Source organism: Phodopus roborovskii, unplaced genomic scaffold (assembly GCF_943737965.1).
Source record: "Phodopus roborovskii unplaced genomic scaffold, PHOROB, whole genome shotgun sequence".
Taxonomy (NCBI): domain Eukaryota; kingdom Metazoa; phylum Chordata; class Mammalia; order Rodentia; family Cricetidae; genus Phodopus; species Phodopus roborovskii.
This window is the reverse complement of record NW_026126448.1, coordinates 15,001,011-15,017,038: the sequence shown is the minus strand read 5'-3', so window position 1 is coordinate 15,017,038 and position 16,028 is coordinate 15,001,011. Positions and strand designations below refer to the sequence as shown.

The 16,028-nt window shown below is 43.3% G+C and overlaps 1 protein-coding gene across 6 annotated transcripts in view; it reads right to left on the bottom strand.

Annotated features, from left to right (window-relative positions):
• The window catches only part of Kiaa0319l (KIAA0319 like), a 90,669-nt gene that overhangs the window by 20,174 nt on the left and 54,467 nt on the right, over positions 1-16,028 (bottom strand). For all 6 annotated transcript variants that reach the window (XM_051188809.1, XM_051188811.1, XM_051188810.1 and 3 more), the window contains 5 exons: positions 14,846-14,947; positions 10,393-10,490; positions 6,582-6,669; positions 4,940-5,032; positions 2,195-2,327 (listed from right to left, as the gene is read on the bottom strand). In XM_051188809.1, coding sequence (XP_051044766.1) covers positions 2,195-2,327; positions 4,940-5,032; positions 6,582-6,669; positions 10,393-10,490; positions 14,846-14,947 — 514 coding nt within the window. The remainder of the gene's footprint in view (positions 1-2,194; positions 2,328-4,939; positions 5,033-6,581; positions 6,670-10,392; positions 10,491-14,845; positions 14,948-16,028) is intronic.

Sequence of the window (16,028 nt, the reverse complement as noted above, 5' to 3'; positions counted from 1 at the left end):
TTGGGGGAGACTTCCTGAAAATCTTGGCTACAGACTTAAAGAAGTAAAGCAAGAAAAACAAAAGACGGGTGATGTAAATACTGATCTCTCTGCATGGGAACAGTTCTGAGACTGGATAACAAATGTTATAACTGGTTTTCCCAGGAGTTGACCATTAACTCAATACTTTTAGAGTCCACTAAAGCTGCTGTTGCCCTCAGACAACAGGAAGCAGTCTAGACAACACAATGCCCACATTCCCAAGAGGTAGGGTGGGTGGTTTGGGGTTATTCAGTGGATTATAGATGTTTGTCATTATTTAGGGGTATATAGGAAGATAGGATAAAAAGACAACTATTAACCCCAAGTATTTTACTCTGGTATGGATTTTAGTATATTGATACAAACTTAAAGTTATTTTTGCTATACTGTATGTATGTTTCTACTCTTGTTTGGGGTATTGTGTTTACACAGGTTAGTAGTCATCTTGTTAGTATTCAGGCATCTATATGGCCTGTCCTTGCGGTTCTGACAAGATACGCCCTTAGCTGCAGCCACTAAGAGCACATTCACTATGTTCCCTTTTAAAAGGGCCCTGCCCACCTCCCATCCTTCTCTCTCTCTTTCTCCCTGTCTCTCTCTCTCCCACTTTCTTCTCTCACCTCCTCGCTCTCTCTCCCTTTCCTTTCTCCTCTCTCCTGCTGCTCCTGAATCTGGAGGCTGGTCTCCCTCCTCCCCTTTCCCCTTTTATGATCCCTTTCCCTAATTAAAAACAAAACAAAACAAAAAAACCCTTTGCTTGAACCCTGTCGCATGTCATCTTTTTCTCAAGTTTTGCTTTTCTCAATTACAACACATCTATAATAATCAAACTTATACAGGTGTCAGGTATATTTTCAAGGCTCTTAATGAGAGTGAGATATGTCTGCTCCTGGCAGCACCAATCTACTTACTTCATAAAAGGATGATGGACACTGAAGAAGCTGCATTTGGAGTTTGCTTTCAATGTGACAAGGCTAGCCAGTTGGCAAGAATCTGCTCTTGCCTTAATACTGACAGTGTGCTGTACAAACTAGACAGGCAGGACACAGAGGAAAAAGACTGCCAAAACAAGGTGGGACAGTCCTTCAGAATTCCTGCTTCACAGGACAGTGCCAGATATTCTAGGCCTCAAGGTGGAAGATGGATGCACCAACGTTGCAGGGGAACTTTGGGTGACTGTACAGGCTGCCACTGTCTCTGTTTCTGGAGTTTTTGAAGTTGCTTGCTCTGTACTTCCTGTTTACTCAGGTTTGAAACTCTGTGTGTATTAGTGTGTGTGTGTGAGAGAGAGAGTTTGTGAGAATATGTATGAGTGTATGAGTGTTTTGTGTGTGTATGAGTGTGTCTGTGAGAATGAGTTTGTGAGAATATGTATGAGTGTGTGTGTGTTTGTGAGAATATGTATGAGTGTGTGTGTGTATGAGTGTGTGTGTGTGAATGAGTTTATGAGAGAGAGAGTGTGTGTGTGTGTGTGAATGAGTTTGTGAGAGTGTGTGTGTGTATGTGTGTGAATGAGTTTGTGAGTGTGTGTATGTGTGTGTGTGTGTGTATGTGTGTGTGTGTGTGTGTGTGTGTGTATGTGTGTGTGTGTGTGTGTGTGTTATCAAGCCCAGGAGTGAATTGGGATGAGCCCTGACTGAAGGATTAGACAATCTTTTGACTTCTAGCTGTGTGACCTCAGAGGAGTTACTAAATACAAACAACTTAATTTTCCCCTATCTTCTGCATAGGATGCATGATACTCATTACAAGTAGACTGTAACATAAATTATGCAAATATAAAGAACGTACTAGAGTCAGCCAATGCCAATTCTTCAGAGGACTTTCTTAAAGCAAATTTTCCAAAAGTCCCAATAAAGAAATTATTCCACAAATCATCTTCAAACTGCTAATGAAAAGTAAAGCTGCTGGGTAGTGGTGGCGCACACTTTTAGTCCCAGCACTCAGGAGGCAGAGGCAGGCAGATCTCTGTGAGTTTGAGGCCACCCTCGTCTACAGAGTGAGTTCCAGGACAGCCAGGGCTACACAGAGAAACAGTCTCAAAATAAAAGTCAAAAAGTCACCACTGTTGTGATCAGTCACCACTTGACTAAATGCTCCACCAACCCCAGCGTGAACTGATATTTTCAGAGTCACTCCTACAAGGTCAACTTGAAGCTGAATCCTAATTTACCTGAAAGTGTAGTTCCCGGGGATGAGCTTACTTAGTTTTAGTATGGCTGTGTCTTCAGAGATCTTCACTTCTCTCAGAGGCCCTTTGAGCTCCTCCCAATGGTATTGGACAATTTTATCGTCATCGGTGCTCTCTAGACCACAAGGAACATCAGTTACAACACAAGAATGTTGGACCTCAGCACTTACCCAGTTTAAACAAACCAAGAGCTCAAGCTGGAAAAACAAAATTAGACTCTGTCCAAAGCAGTTTTCCTCCAGGAATATGGGTCAGTTGGCCCCTTATAAATGTTCCTGAGTCATTTCCTAAGGAGTCTAACATAGGAAATCTCATTAAAATGTTATTGTATGAGAAAGGAAAAGCAAATAATTCTGAAAGGCATAAAAACATATTGAACCCTCACCTAAAAAGAAATGCAAATGTAAAGAACCTCTTTCAGATACTGTTTTTTACCTATCCCACTGGTTTGAAAAACATGGTTTCAGGCCACCAAGATGGCTCAGCAGATAAAGACATTTGCCACCAACCCTAACCACCTGAGTTCATCTCCCGTGTGGTGGAAGGGGGGAACCAACTACCACAAGTGGTCCTCTGACATCTACATGTGTACATCACCCTCCCCTAACACATACAATAAGAAACTGCAGTGGAATTTTGTGTTTGGAAATGTACAGAGAAAAGGACCCTCACTCACTGTTCTACATGGCAACATATTCACTCCTGAAATAATTCATGTTGACAGTATTATTTGTGGGAGCACTGCTCATCATAGAAATGAATTAAAGTACTCTAAATGATCACCAACAGATACTGTAAACAAGCACACATTCACACTGTAACATTCTGTCAGCACAAGTCATCCTTGAAAGTGGGATAAGCTCAGACCCCATGAACGTGGGTGATGGGAGATGTTATTCTGTATGTTTCTCATACTGGTTAATAATAAAGCCCTGTTGGCCATAAGGAAAGGAAGATGGGAGGGACTAGGAGACAAGGAGGAAAGAGGAAGTGGTAAGGAGGAGTCAGGATGGAGAGCCTGGAGAGAACAGAACCGCCATTCCTCTGCTCTCGGTAAGACCATGTGGAAATACATAGAAATGGGTTAATAATTAAGACAGAGCTAGCCGATAAGAAACTAGCACTTGGCCAACAGCATAATATCAAATACAGAGTCTCTGTGCATTATTTGGGGCTGGTGCGGCGGCGGGACCAGACCAGGTGGCGGGTGGAAAAACCATACTCCTTACACGTGGGTCTCAGTTAGAAGACCTGGGCAGTCTAGGGGACTTCTGACAGTGGAACCAGGATGTATCCCTGGGGCACGAAAGGACTTTGGGAGCACATTCCCCATGGAGGGATACTCCCTTAGCCTAGAGACAGCAGGGAGGTCCTAGTCCCTACTCCAAATGACTTGACAAGATATTGATGATCCCTCCTGGAAGGCATCACCCTCCCTGTGGAGTAGGGGGTGGGGTGGGATAGGAGGGGGGTTGGGAGGCATGGGAGGGAGGAAGGGAGAGGGGACTGGGATTGATATGTAAAATAAGGAAAAAATTATATATATATATATATATATATATATATATATTAAAGTGGGATAAGTATTCTGTGCACTGATTAACAAATCCTCCATACACAGTCGAGCTTCATCACAAATGACAGTGCATGTGACATGTGGCTGTGTGAATAAGGAAAGATTCTGCGTGTGCAGTTTCTAAATGTGCAGAAAAGCTCTCGGCAAAGGCACAGGCAACAATGTCCCTGGTTGTCTGTAGGTCTGGGAAACACTCTTCATGGTGTCTTTGCATAGTATTCAACTTTGACCTTCCACACTATAAAGCAACAAGTGGTGTCCGAACCCTTCTTCCCCATCCCTCCTCTTAGCTTCTTAACCTTTTTAAAGTATCTTCTGCCACAGCAGGGGCTGCCTTGGCCAAAGAGTGTCAGAGCAACGGGGATGGGGTGGATCAGAACGCAGGGCTGAAACTACCTGAGCACTTCGGGTTGGGGCTTGGTTTTTATTCTGTTTCCCTGGGTTGGGGACTAAAACACTGTACCACTGAGCCACGTCCACAGCTCCAGAGACTTCAGTCCACAGTCATCATTAATAACAACCAGGGAGCTGGAGAGATGACGGCTCTATTGGGAGCACATGTTGCTCTTCCAGAGGACCAGTGTTCAGTTTCCAGAACCCACATCTGGCAGCTCACAACTGCCCGTAACTCCACTCCATCTAGGGAATAGAATGCCTCTGGAGTTCTTGGGCACCTGCACTCACATACAATTAAAGTAATAAAAATAAATCTTCAAAAGTCAGTAAAAGAAAGCAACAGCAACAAGAAGGATGCAGATCGGGCAAGGTGCACAGGACGCCTCTCCAGGAGGCTGACAACAGCCTGTCAGGCAGTGATGTCACTGAACAGTCCTCGGCAGCCCTTTTGGTTACTGATGTAGCCAAGAACTTGATTTCAACAACCAAAAAAGGTTGTTACCTACCTAAGGTAATATGAAAATCAGTTTCAGCTAAAGTATTCTAAATGTATGTACAATTCTATTTTCTCAGAGTAGAAATGTTGCTTCAAACAAGATTTTAACTGGCCTGACTAGTAACTTCTTAGTCAGCTGCTTTGGATGGCCAGCCTTCCCGTAACATGGTTAAAAAGACTGATCTAAGCAGAATATGGACACAGCTGGGCCTAGAGTTCACAGTGACTGCCATTCTCTAACACTGAGACAGATGCTCACGGCTGCCGTCGATGATGGTTGAAGTTGTTGGTAGCGAGATCTCTTGGAACTGCGGTGACACAATAGCGACAGGAGGCCGATTCTTACGGGGCTCTGCAAGAAAGTGACCCAAAGGGAGACTGAGAGAGGGGATTTACAATTGTAGGAGGGGTAGGGCACACCTATGTTAATTACAAATCATTTTCAATGGATGACTGATGAATGAAGATCACCAGATGAGAAAGTATCAAGACACCTGGTCAGGCCTGTCCCAAACCTGACTGTTCCTAAGACCTTGCCAACACAGAGTCTGCAAGCTATGTAGTCCAGACTGACCTTCAACTCACAAACCTGAGAGACAGACTGAAATAAATGCAAACCTATGTGGCCTGTACGTTCTTTCAGTGTATCAAGCCTATGAAAATACCATGGCTTTTGGGTTAGCCCAACTAGAGGTGGGTGAGAAATGAGCACTAAAACTTTAGCAAGCAAAGTGTCCTTTGGCACATGTCTGCTGAAGATATACCATGACCTCTCAAGTGTCTGAATCGGCTATGTGGCGCTGACATGGCAGAGTGATAGGAAGGTCACAAACCTCTCTGGTCCACCTGAATGACTGGTGAGATGCCATCATGCTAACCTTGAGTAAATACATATTTGATGGGAGATGTCAGTCTGTAAATATGTTTCTCTTATTGGTTAATGAATAAAGAAAGCACTGTTGGCCAATAGGAAAGCAATGTGGGTGAGACTAGGAGACTAGGAGGAAAGAGGAAGGAGTAGGGTGGAGTTTCAAGATGGAGGACAAAGAGAGCAGAATATCTCCAGTAAGATGAGACCATGTGGAAATATTTAGATTAATAGAAATGGGTTAATATTTAAGACAGAGCTAGCCGATAAGAAACAAGTAACTGGCCAACAGCTTTATATCTAATACAGCATCTCTGTGTGTTATTTGGGGCTGGCGCAGCTTTGGGGCCAGACCGCCGAGAAAACTACTCTTAACACATGTTCTTCATGCCTTTCCTGCCATGCTGAGGACGGCACATGGCTTCACTCGTGCTAGTCAAGCATCTCACCATTTAGCTATAGTCCTATTCTGCAGGTCACACATTCAATGTCTGGGGAAAAGACTGTCTTGGGTTTGGAGCCCAAGAAATAAACTCTATTCCCAACAGAGGAAGAAGGTGGCCCTCATCTGTGCCAGTGTGGGCACTCATCTCCAGTTTCTTGGAAATGTCTGTCCAAATGCAACTATGATGCTTTACTATTGTTCTGTCATCTACCAACCGGGCTCATTTTGAGAGAATGACATATGGATTTAGGACTGAGTTTCCAATGAGGTCACTTGGCCAGCTCTCCTATGTACTTCTCCAGGGCTTCTAGCTCCCTCACGTTTCTTAATTACAATACTGGGTCATCTCTCAGCCCTGCTCACTTGGAGTCCCTGGTAGATAGGCCATTGCTTGGGCTTTAGGGTACAGGCCAGCGGACTAAGGTTCCCATGCCCAGCCCAGTGCACTTTGCTATAATTACTCTGCTGGACTAGGAACTGCCCAATAAATAGAATATGCCCCCCCCCAAAAAAAGAATGGGATCTAAAAGCCTGCGCCAAACCTTCCTCTTAGGAGCCCTGCAGAGGGGCCATCTGGTGGGCACGTACCTGGCTTCACAGTCACATTCACATAGCCTTCCCCGTGGGCATTCTGACCATCCACAATCACCTTGAATTCATACAGGCCTGGAGTCAGCTGACAAGGAAAGACAAGACCCTTTAGATAACTGTAACGAGCAGAAGCTGTGCTCAAGACAACAGAGTACCTGAGCTTTCTTGAGCTTGACTCTGCAGTCTTTTCCTGCCTTGTTTTCAAAGTGGGAAAAGGAAAGTAGCTAGAGGAATTAAGGATGGATTAAATTAGTAAGAGACACAGCTTTTAATGTGACTATTACTGGCTGCATCTAGAACAAAAGAAGCGTTTCGATCTCTCTACACTCCCTTCTCAGAGGAACACTGAAGACCCAATCATCTAATGTCACACTCAGGAAATTAAAAAAAAAAAAAAAAAAAAAAAAATCAAGTCTTCAAAGGAAAACATCTTATTAAAAATAGCAACAACAAATGGGATAGATACTGGTGAGGTAGTTCCGTGGTTAAGAGCACTGGCTGCTCTTCCAGAGGACCTAGGCTCAATTCCCAGAACCCCCATGGCAGCTCACAACTGTCTATTAACTCTTGTCCCAGGAGATTTGACACCCTCTTCTGTCCTCTTGGGTACCAGGTATGCAAGTGGTAAAGAGATATATGCAGACAAATCACACATATGTACAAAATTAATTTAATTAAAAAAAAAAAAAAAAAAGCAGGGTGGTGGTGACATACACCTTTAATCCAAGCCCTTGGGAGGCAGAGGTAGGAGGATCTCTGTGAGTTCGAGGCCACCCTGGTCTACAGTGAGCTCCAGGATGGCCAGGGCTACACAGAGAAACTCTGTATTGAAAAGCCAAAATAAAACAAACAAACAAACAAACAACCCCCCCAAAAAAAACAATAAAAACAGGACAGGCATGATGGTGCATACCTTTAACCCATACACTTGGGAGGCAGAAGCAGGCAGATCTCTAAAATTAAAGCCAGTCTGGTCTACAAATCAAGTTCTAGGACAGCCAGAGCTGTTAACAGAGAAACCCCGTCTCTGAAAACCCAAACCAAATCATGCTTAAATATCTGATTTTTCCCTTCCAGTTTCCACCAACTGTATAAACATAGTTCAAAGGGGAAGCACAGTGAAACTACCCCATCCCACTATTACAACAAGCCGATGCTTAGTGTGCATCCCTCTCCTCTAAGCCTGACCACATACAAAAGTAATAGTTTTTTGTTGTTGTTGTTGTTGTTTGGGGGTTTTGTTTTTGTTTTTTGTTTTTGTTTTTTCGAGATAAGATTTCTCTGTATTGCTTTGGAGCCTGTCCTGGAACTCGCTCTGTAGACCAGGCTGGCCTGGAACTCACAGAGATCCACCTGCCTCTGCCTCCCAAGTCCTGGTATTGAAGGCATGTGCCACCAACGCCTGGCCAAAAGTAATAGATTTCTCTTTTTCTTCCTTTCTTCTTTCTTTCTTTCTTTCTTATTTATTTATTTATTTTTTGCTTTGCTTTGTTTTGTTTTGAAACAGGGTTTCTCTGTGTAGTCCTGGCTGTCCTGGTTGTAGATCAGGCTGACCTCAAATACACAGAGATACCCCTGCCTCTGCCTCCCAAGTGATGGGATTAAAGGCATGCGCCACCACACCTGGCTTCGGCTCATTTCTTCAGAGCTGATCATTACCTGTCAATATCCGAGGCCAAATTTCAGCGGTATTCGGGTCTAGCTAAAGTCAAGGTATCAAACTTTTATTGTTCTTTATCCTGTTCAGTTAGCATAAGTAATATCATGTCCCTGGTTATGATATCGTCTCTTTACCATCACTCATCTTAATGACTGTCAAGCAGTGCATGAACATATGAATCATAATTCACACAAACACTCTGATGATTAGATACTTGGTGGTTTCCAGATTCTTCTTTTTATGATTAAAGTGAACATCATGGAAGGAAATAAAGATCTTGCTTTTTTTCATCTCTTTTGGGTGAACACTAATCAGCTAATTTCTCCTCAAAATGCTTTTGTCTCCTGCTTCCACCTGTCGACCTTGCTCCTCACACGTCCCTGGATCCCCACCCCACCCCCACACTCCCATTGGCTGCCCTGAACTGTGAGTACAGCTTCAATTATAGGCAAATACACAAATGTATCTCTGACCTGGTCTTATCTTCTGGGCTCTAGTCCTTTTCTCCAGCTGCTAATGGCCCAGCTCCACCCAATGCCTCCCATGCACCTCAGATCACACCTGTCTGTAAATGTCCTTCAAACCTGTTTTTTTCTGTGCTTCTCATTGTCTCTACCCCAAAAGTCTACTTTTAAAACCTAGAATCATCCTAGACTTATCCCCACCCAGTATTTCAAAACTCATCTGCTTGTCTTCATCCACACCTCCACTGCCTTATTCTTCATCCACTCAGCACAGCAGTTAGGAATCAAAGTGTGGGCTTCAGGAAGGAAATCTACATACAACCCACCATTTCATGGCTTTGTGAAATCTGGCCAAGCCATTTCCCTTTTAAATATTTTTATTTTTTTATTTGTAAAACAGATATTAATACCTATTATCTTGAGATTTTATGACAATAAACAGAAATAATTAAGCACAACAATTAGCCACATGTCTGCTTATGTGGCCTGAACTCTTGTTTTAATTACTTCGGTGTTTTTAGGCAGAATAATATCATTTCCTACCTAGATTTGTCAGTAGATTCTTCCCTCATCTTCCCACTTTGAGTCGTATCCCCACCAATCTGTGGAAGGCCGTATTTCTAAACTGAGACTCTGAACATGCCTCTCACAACTTCTCTGCTTTATAGACAAGACTCAGGGTGCAGCCATCAAGATGGCCCAGCAGAGACAGGCACTTGGCTGCTGTACCTGACAGTCACACACACAAAACAAATCAAAAACTTCAAAGGACTGAAGCTCTGGCACCAAGGCCTGCTTCCCTGACATGCTTACACCTCTGCTCTTCACATGCTGGACCATGTAACATTCCTTCCTCCACAGTCTACGTGTGAGGGTTCTGGCCCAGGGTTTCTGTTGTTAGAGTATTCTCCTTCCATCCACCCGTTATCCAGGAAATAGGGTCCCTTCAACACCCTAGTAGGTTAACTCTAAGAAATGCACTGTTAGCCCCAGGACTTCAGTGACCAGTTACTGACCATGATTACCTGCTTCTTATGTCACCTAAACTCTACTGTTCTTGAATATTAAGATTATGATTTTGGCTGGACATGGTGGGGCATACCAACACTCCAGAGGTGGAGGTAGGCAGATCTCTGAGTTTGAGGCCAGCCTGGTCTACATAGAGAGACTATGTCAAAAAAAAAAAAAAAAAAAAAAAAAAAAGAAAGAAAGAAAGAAAGAAAAGAAAAGAAAAGAAAATTGTGATTAATTCACTGGGTAATCCTAAGTGGCTGCCACAGTAAGCAGTGAACTGCCACTGAACGCAAGAAGTGCTGGGCAAAAGGACATGAACATCTTATTGTGGAAGCTGGAAGGGACGGCACTAGCGAGGAGACACAGTCTTGTGGACACAAATAACCTAGCTTGTCTCTGGAACCCTGAAGTGCTTATTATGCCACCTCACAGAGCTGTTGAGTGTATATTTTCAGCCATCACTACCATGCTGGTGCAGACTTCTCACCAGCAATGAAAATTTGAGAATCATATCCTAAACAAACACTGGCTGTCCGCCATGGCAACTTTGGAAGGATTCACAACTAAAAGTTTGCTCTCAACTTCAGTGTGGACAGGAAATTCTGTATTCTCTGTTTCAGAAAGTCACCTCCTCTACCCTCACCCTGCAAGTGAAAGGAGGCAGATTCACCTTGGACAGTTGGAGGATCTGGGAATGCTTCCTTTCCATCTCTCCACTGTAGTCTCTGGGATGAGTAATCAGTTGCCAGTCGTAGGTGTAGGTTTCTCCTATAGAAGGGCAGTTAGAAAAACCATGAAAACATGCACCTACACACAAAAGGCTGCCAATACCAAATCGCTTCTACCGCCTGCCAATAAGAAACCTCTTTTAAATCCTGACAAAGCTTTAGTTTTAACATTCTACCCCAAAGCCTGTAGGGAAGCCAAACCATTTCCTGAAAGGGTTCTGTTGACTCAGCTACAGCCAGGGTCTCTTTCATTCTCTCAACAATGCTCATTCTGCCCCAGACCCACCCTCCAGCTAATCCTCCTTTAAAAAAAAAAAAAAATCAGGTTGTTCATGGTGTATCTCTCACTGAAAATACATGTATTACCAACCACTACAGATGAACTTGTTGGGAACAAAGGTCATTTTCTTACAAAACTTCTTTTGCAACAAAGAACAGCAATGAGTTCTAAATAACATGGTTCAAAAATAGCTTTTTGCAGCGGGCTAACAATGCTCCTCTGGCTGAGGTCATCACACCCTGGTGAGTTAAAAGAACTACTTCATTCCTGCTGAGCAAATAACACACTGCAGAAGATGGCAGAGCATGGCCCATTTAAAACAGGCCCCACTGAAATTAATTAAGATCAAATGAAGCATTAAATGGTCCTTGTTTGCAGCTTAGGCTGTATCACTGCATAGCATAGGGTGCAATCCTCTCCTCTATGTGGGATCCCCGAGGAAAAGCACCCTTCACTGGAGACACATGCACTTCTAGCTGGGGAAAGGTGGGATGTGATAGAAGGTCTAGCTACTACTCATGGGAGAGAGAAAACAAGTCTAACACACCCAGCAAAGCAAGGCCACACTTTTACTTAAGGAGCTGAGATGTTGAACACAAGACCTAATCCTCCAAAACCTGAGAAGCAAAGTTTGCTTTATTAAGTGTTCCTGCACCAAACTAGCATGATGATTTGGCCTGTTGCCATCCTGAGCTGTTCTCACATACACACACACACAAAAGTCAAGTCTGGAGAGGCAGGGGAGCATCAACAGCCAGGACTCATGCTAAGAGATAATTCTTCAAACTGCAGTTAAAAAAAATTACCACACAGAAAACACCCTCACAATAGTTTGAGAATTGATAATTTCATATATCAAAAGCTAAAAACAGACTTCAAAACAGGATAATATTCATAGGTCAGAGATGCTCATGGATGAATTATGCATTAGAGACAGAAATTCAGCCACGGGTAGGAGTGTCCACATATATAAGTTGTTAAGAAAAATACAGACCATTCACTGATCTAGGGCAAGGGTTGAAACCAGAGCTTCCCACCTTCTAGAGATCGTCGTAGTGGGCTGCCACAGAGCAGAGGAGGGTCCTGGCTCACTGGCCCCAACTTTTAAAATGAAATCATCTACCTTAGAGAACCAAAGAACCTGGACAGAGGAGAGCAGAGGAATATGAAAGAAATGTATGCTTTGTAATGCTGATCAGCAGTATGATAATAACTAAAAAATATGTGTGCAAATACAAGTTAGGCCAAAGAAGTACTGCAGAGTAGGGTCTAACTTCCAGAAAAGAGCATAAGTGGAAGCAACCACTCTTAAGAAGTGTTTGCCTCATCTCTGTCTTCAAGGAAGACTAAATTCTTTCACCTTGAACCTAGCACCCAAGGAAGAAAGGAGTCTCTCTGAAGACAGTGGGTTGAGCCCTTTCACTCCTGACTTACTCTTTGTGACTTTGGGAGCCCCTCCTCCCATCCTACCTCCACTTTTTCTTCTTCTTTTTAAGATTTATTTATTATATAGACAGTGTTCTACCTGCATGCATGTCTGCATGCCAGGAGAGGGCACCAGATCTCATTACAGATGGTTGTGAGTCACCATGTGGTTGCTGGGAACTGAACTTCAAGACCTTTGGAACATCAGTCAATGCTCTTAACTGCAGAGCCATCTCTCCAGCCCAGGACCGTGCATCTTCGTGGAGATCCAGCTCTCCCAGCTCTTTCCTAGGCCCCCTCTGCCTTCCCTCCTAGCCCATCTCCATTTTTTTGTGTCACCTGCTGACCCACAGACAAACTCTTTACCAGGAATAGCCACAGCCAGCACACTTACCTAGGCTCCAGAGAGGACAACAATAACCAAAGAATGGAGCACCCTCCCAACAAGAAACACCTCAAACATAACTCTGGATGCTTACATCGCATCACGAAAACACACTTATGAATAGCCAGACAATATGCCTCCTCAGGAACCACTAATCCTATTGCAATAGGTCTTGAGAATTTAGCTGAAGCACAGGACAAGACTTCAAAACTGCAAGTCTAGATATATTCAAGAACCTTAAAGAGGATATGAATAAAATAATTTAATGAAAACTGAGAAAATACAAATGAAATAGTGAAAACAGTCGAACACACGGAAGTGGAAATAGTATTACAAAAGAACAAAACAACAACAAAAACCAATGAAATAAAACTGGAACTGAAGAGCTGAAGATGTCAAACAGAAACCTCAGAGGTGCTGGGCAGGCGGATCTCTGATTCCAGGCCAGCCTAGTCTACAGAGCAAGTTCCAGGGGAGGCTCCAAATCACTGAAAGAGGGAAGTAGACATGGGGTCTCACCCCTAACCAAGAAGCTATCTGCAATTGATACCCCTGGCAAAGGAATAATCGGTTTTCTCCAGTGGAGTTCCCTAGGTATATCACTACACTAAGGGCAAGCCCATACCCAGGAGTAGGTTGGCCAAAACAACAAACTCAGTAGTATTTTTATGGATTTTGTTTCATTTTTTGCTTTGTTTTGGCAATTTTTTTCTTATTAGTCTTTTTTTTATTGTTTTTTTCCCTTTGTTTGTTTTAAAGATTTACTTATTTTCATGTATATGAGTCTACTGTTTTCATACATACAAGAAAGAGGAATCTAATCCCATTACAGATGGTTGTGAGCCACCATGTGGTTGCTGGGACCTGAACTCAGGTCCTCTGGAAGAGCAGTCAGGTGCTTTTAACCACTGAGCCACACCTCTCCAGCCTGCTTTTTGTTGTTGTTTTTTGTTGTTGTCAGTGGTGGTGGTGGTAGTGGCAGGTTTTTTTTTTTTTTTTTTTTTTTTTTTTGCAGGGTTGGGGGTTGGGGGTTAGAGATCCGCCTACACCTACCTCTGCCACCCAAGTGCTGGGATTGAAGGTGCCACCACTGCACCTGTGGTCATCAACTCTCTTATATAACTTATAAATATAAACTTTATTTGCCATGTTGAATCTTGTACTTTTTCTTTAAAATCTTTTTGTTAAATTTACCTCCCCACCGTGTGTGTGTGTGTGTGTGTGTGTGTGTGTGTGTGTGTGTGTATTTGTGTGTGTAGATCACAAGACAATCTGTTGGAGTCAGTTCTCACCTTTCATCATGTGACTGAGGGACTTGAACTGAGTCATCAGGCTTGGTAGCAAGAGCTTTTATGCACTGAACCATCTTGCTGACCCTTCCATTCTCAAGTAACAAATCTATGTCAGCAGTAGTCTTGAATAATTTCAAATTCTATACCTGTTATTTACTAGTTGTGTAGCCAAAATAAGCAGGTTAACCTGAGTCTCAGTGTTATGTGCACTTTCCCATCAGCCTGGCCCCACAGCTACATCAGCCCCAAATAACACAGAGAGACTGTATTAATTATGAAATTGTTGGCCTGTTGCTAGTGTTTCTTATTGGCTAGCTCTGTCTAAATTATTAACCCATAATGACTAATATATGCATTTCTACATGGTCTATCTTACCCAGAACACCAGACTCACTGCGTCCTCTCTTCCCAAGATCACATCAAGAATCCGTCCTATGTTCCCCAGAATCCTCCACCTCTTCTAGTCCCATCTATCTTGCTTCCCATCATTAACCAATAAGAAAAACATATTTACAGAATGACATCTCCCATCATCTTGGTTCCTTCCTCTTTCTCCCCAAGCTTCTACCACTGAGTTATGCTCCAGCCTGGCTGTTCCCCTTTACATGGACACAACACAGTCTTATATAAAAGACTCAAACTAAAGAGCATCAGCTAAGCACTGAAAGAGGTCACTCATGAACTGTCACGTTTTGCTCTTTCATGAAATATTGTAAAACTGAGAAACAAAAATTCAGAAGTAATTTGCTTAAAATAATTGAGCTAATGATTGAGTGAATTAGGATTTGAACATAGGTCTGACATCAAAGCGTACAGGGTCAGGCTGGAGGGGCAGCTCTATGGCAAGCACTTATGCAGCATATGTGAGACCCAGCACTGCTAAGATACAGCGTCTCTGATCTCCAGCTGTGCAGAACATTGCCTCTTATGCGGCACGCACATTTATATGCCCACATGCTGCATCCTCTGTCTTCACAGGGCTGTTACAAAAGACACCAAAAGGGCTAGCTTACCTTGTTCTGGTTCCGGGAGAACGTAGGCATTTAACTGAACTTCATTCTTAGGCAGGGTGATCTGGACACTCTTCCCAGCAGACACCACCAGTTCCTTTACAGCTGGAACCAAGTGACAGCACTGTGATCAAGAGCACACCAGGGCGCTGTCTCCCTCCCTTTGTGATGAGACCCCTCTCCTGAGTCATCCTCAGCCACCATGTTCATCTGCTACTTGTCTACGCTCTAATCCCTTCCAGTTTGATTCTGTGTCCACTTTTCCATTGGAAAGGACCTCTCAAGGTCATCAGTGAGCTGCTTCTCTGCAAATCTAAGAGGAGCCTGCTGACAGCCTCCAGCTTAAAGCTCTGATTTCTTCTCCCCGGTACTGCAACTAATGTCTGTCTCCACATCTGCTTTATATAGTACTTTCCCATGAGTTCAAATTGTTTCAACGACCACTTTTATCTTGTAAATACCTTTTTGATAAGACATGCAAATAATGAAGAATGAGGTCAGTCAGAAGGCCCACCTTCTCCAATTTCTGCAACTACTGACTCACTGTTCACAGCTAAGATTACTCCAAGATTCTTAATCCCTCTCCCACTGGTCTTCCTATGACATGTACACCAATCTTCCTAAAACATTCACAGTGTCATTCTCCTACTTATGACTCCTGCCTCCCGCATGGATGCCTACTCTGGCATAGGACAACCACACGGACTCACCTGTCCCATCTAGTCCTGCCTCTAGCTAGCCCTCCCTCTTGGCGTCACAGAAGCCATGGAACCTCTATGAAGCACATGGAGACTGCTGCAGCTGGTGGCTCAAGTGGATGCTTACCTTTTCTGTATTCTACATTTTGTTTCTAGTTTAAACTGTCTCCTCTCCAAGAGCTGTTTCCAGACCACTGCATTTCTGATCCACTTCTTGAGTCACTTTTGAATTTCTGGAACTCCCAAATCAGCACGTAACTATGCATTGCTCTTAACGCTATTTGCCACCTATCTCCTGTGTGTCTGAGTTTCTCAACTTTGGCATTATTGATACTTTACACCAAATAATTGATAGGGGCTGGAAGAGCAGATGGTTTAGACCCACCAAAAACCACTGATTCTGTCTTAGTGCTCTGGCAATAATTGTTTACTTGATATGAGGCCTCAATTCTAGGAGCCCTTACAGCAACAGCAGACTAGCCAACTTG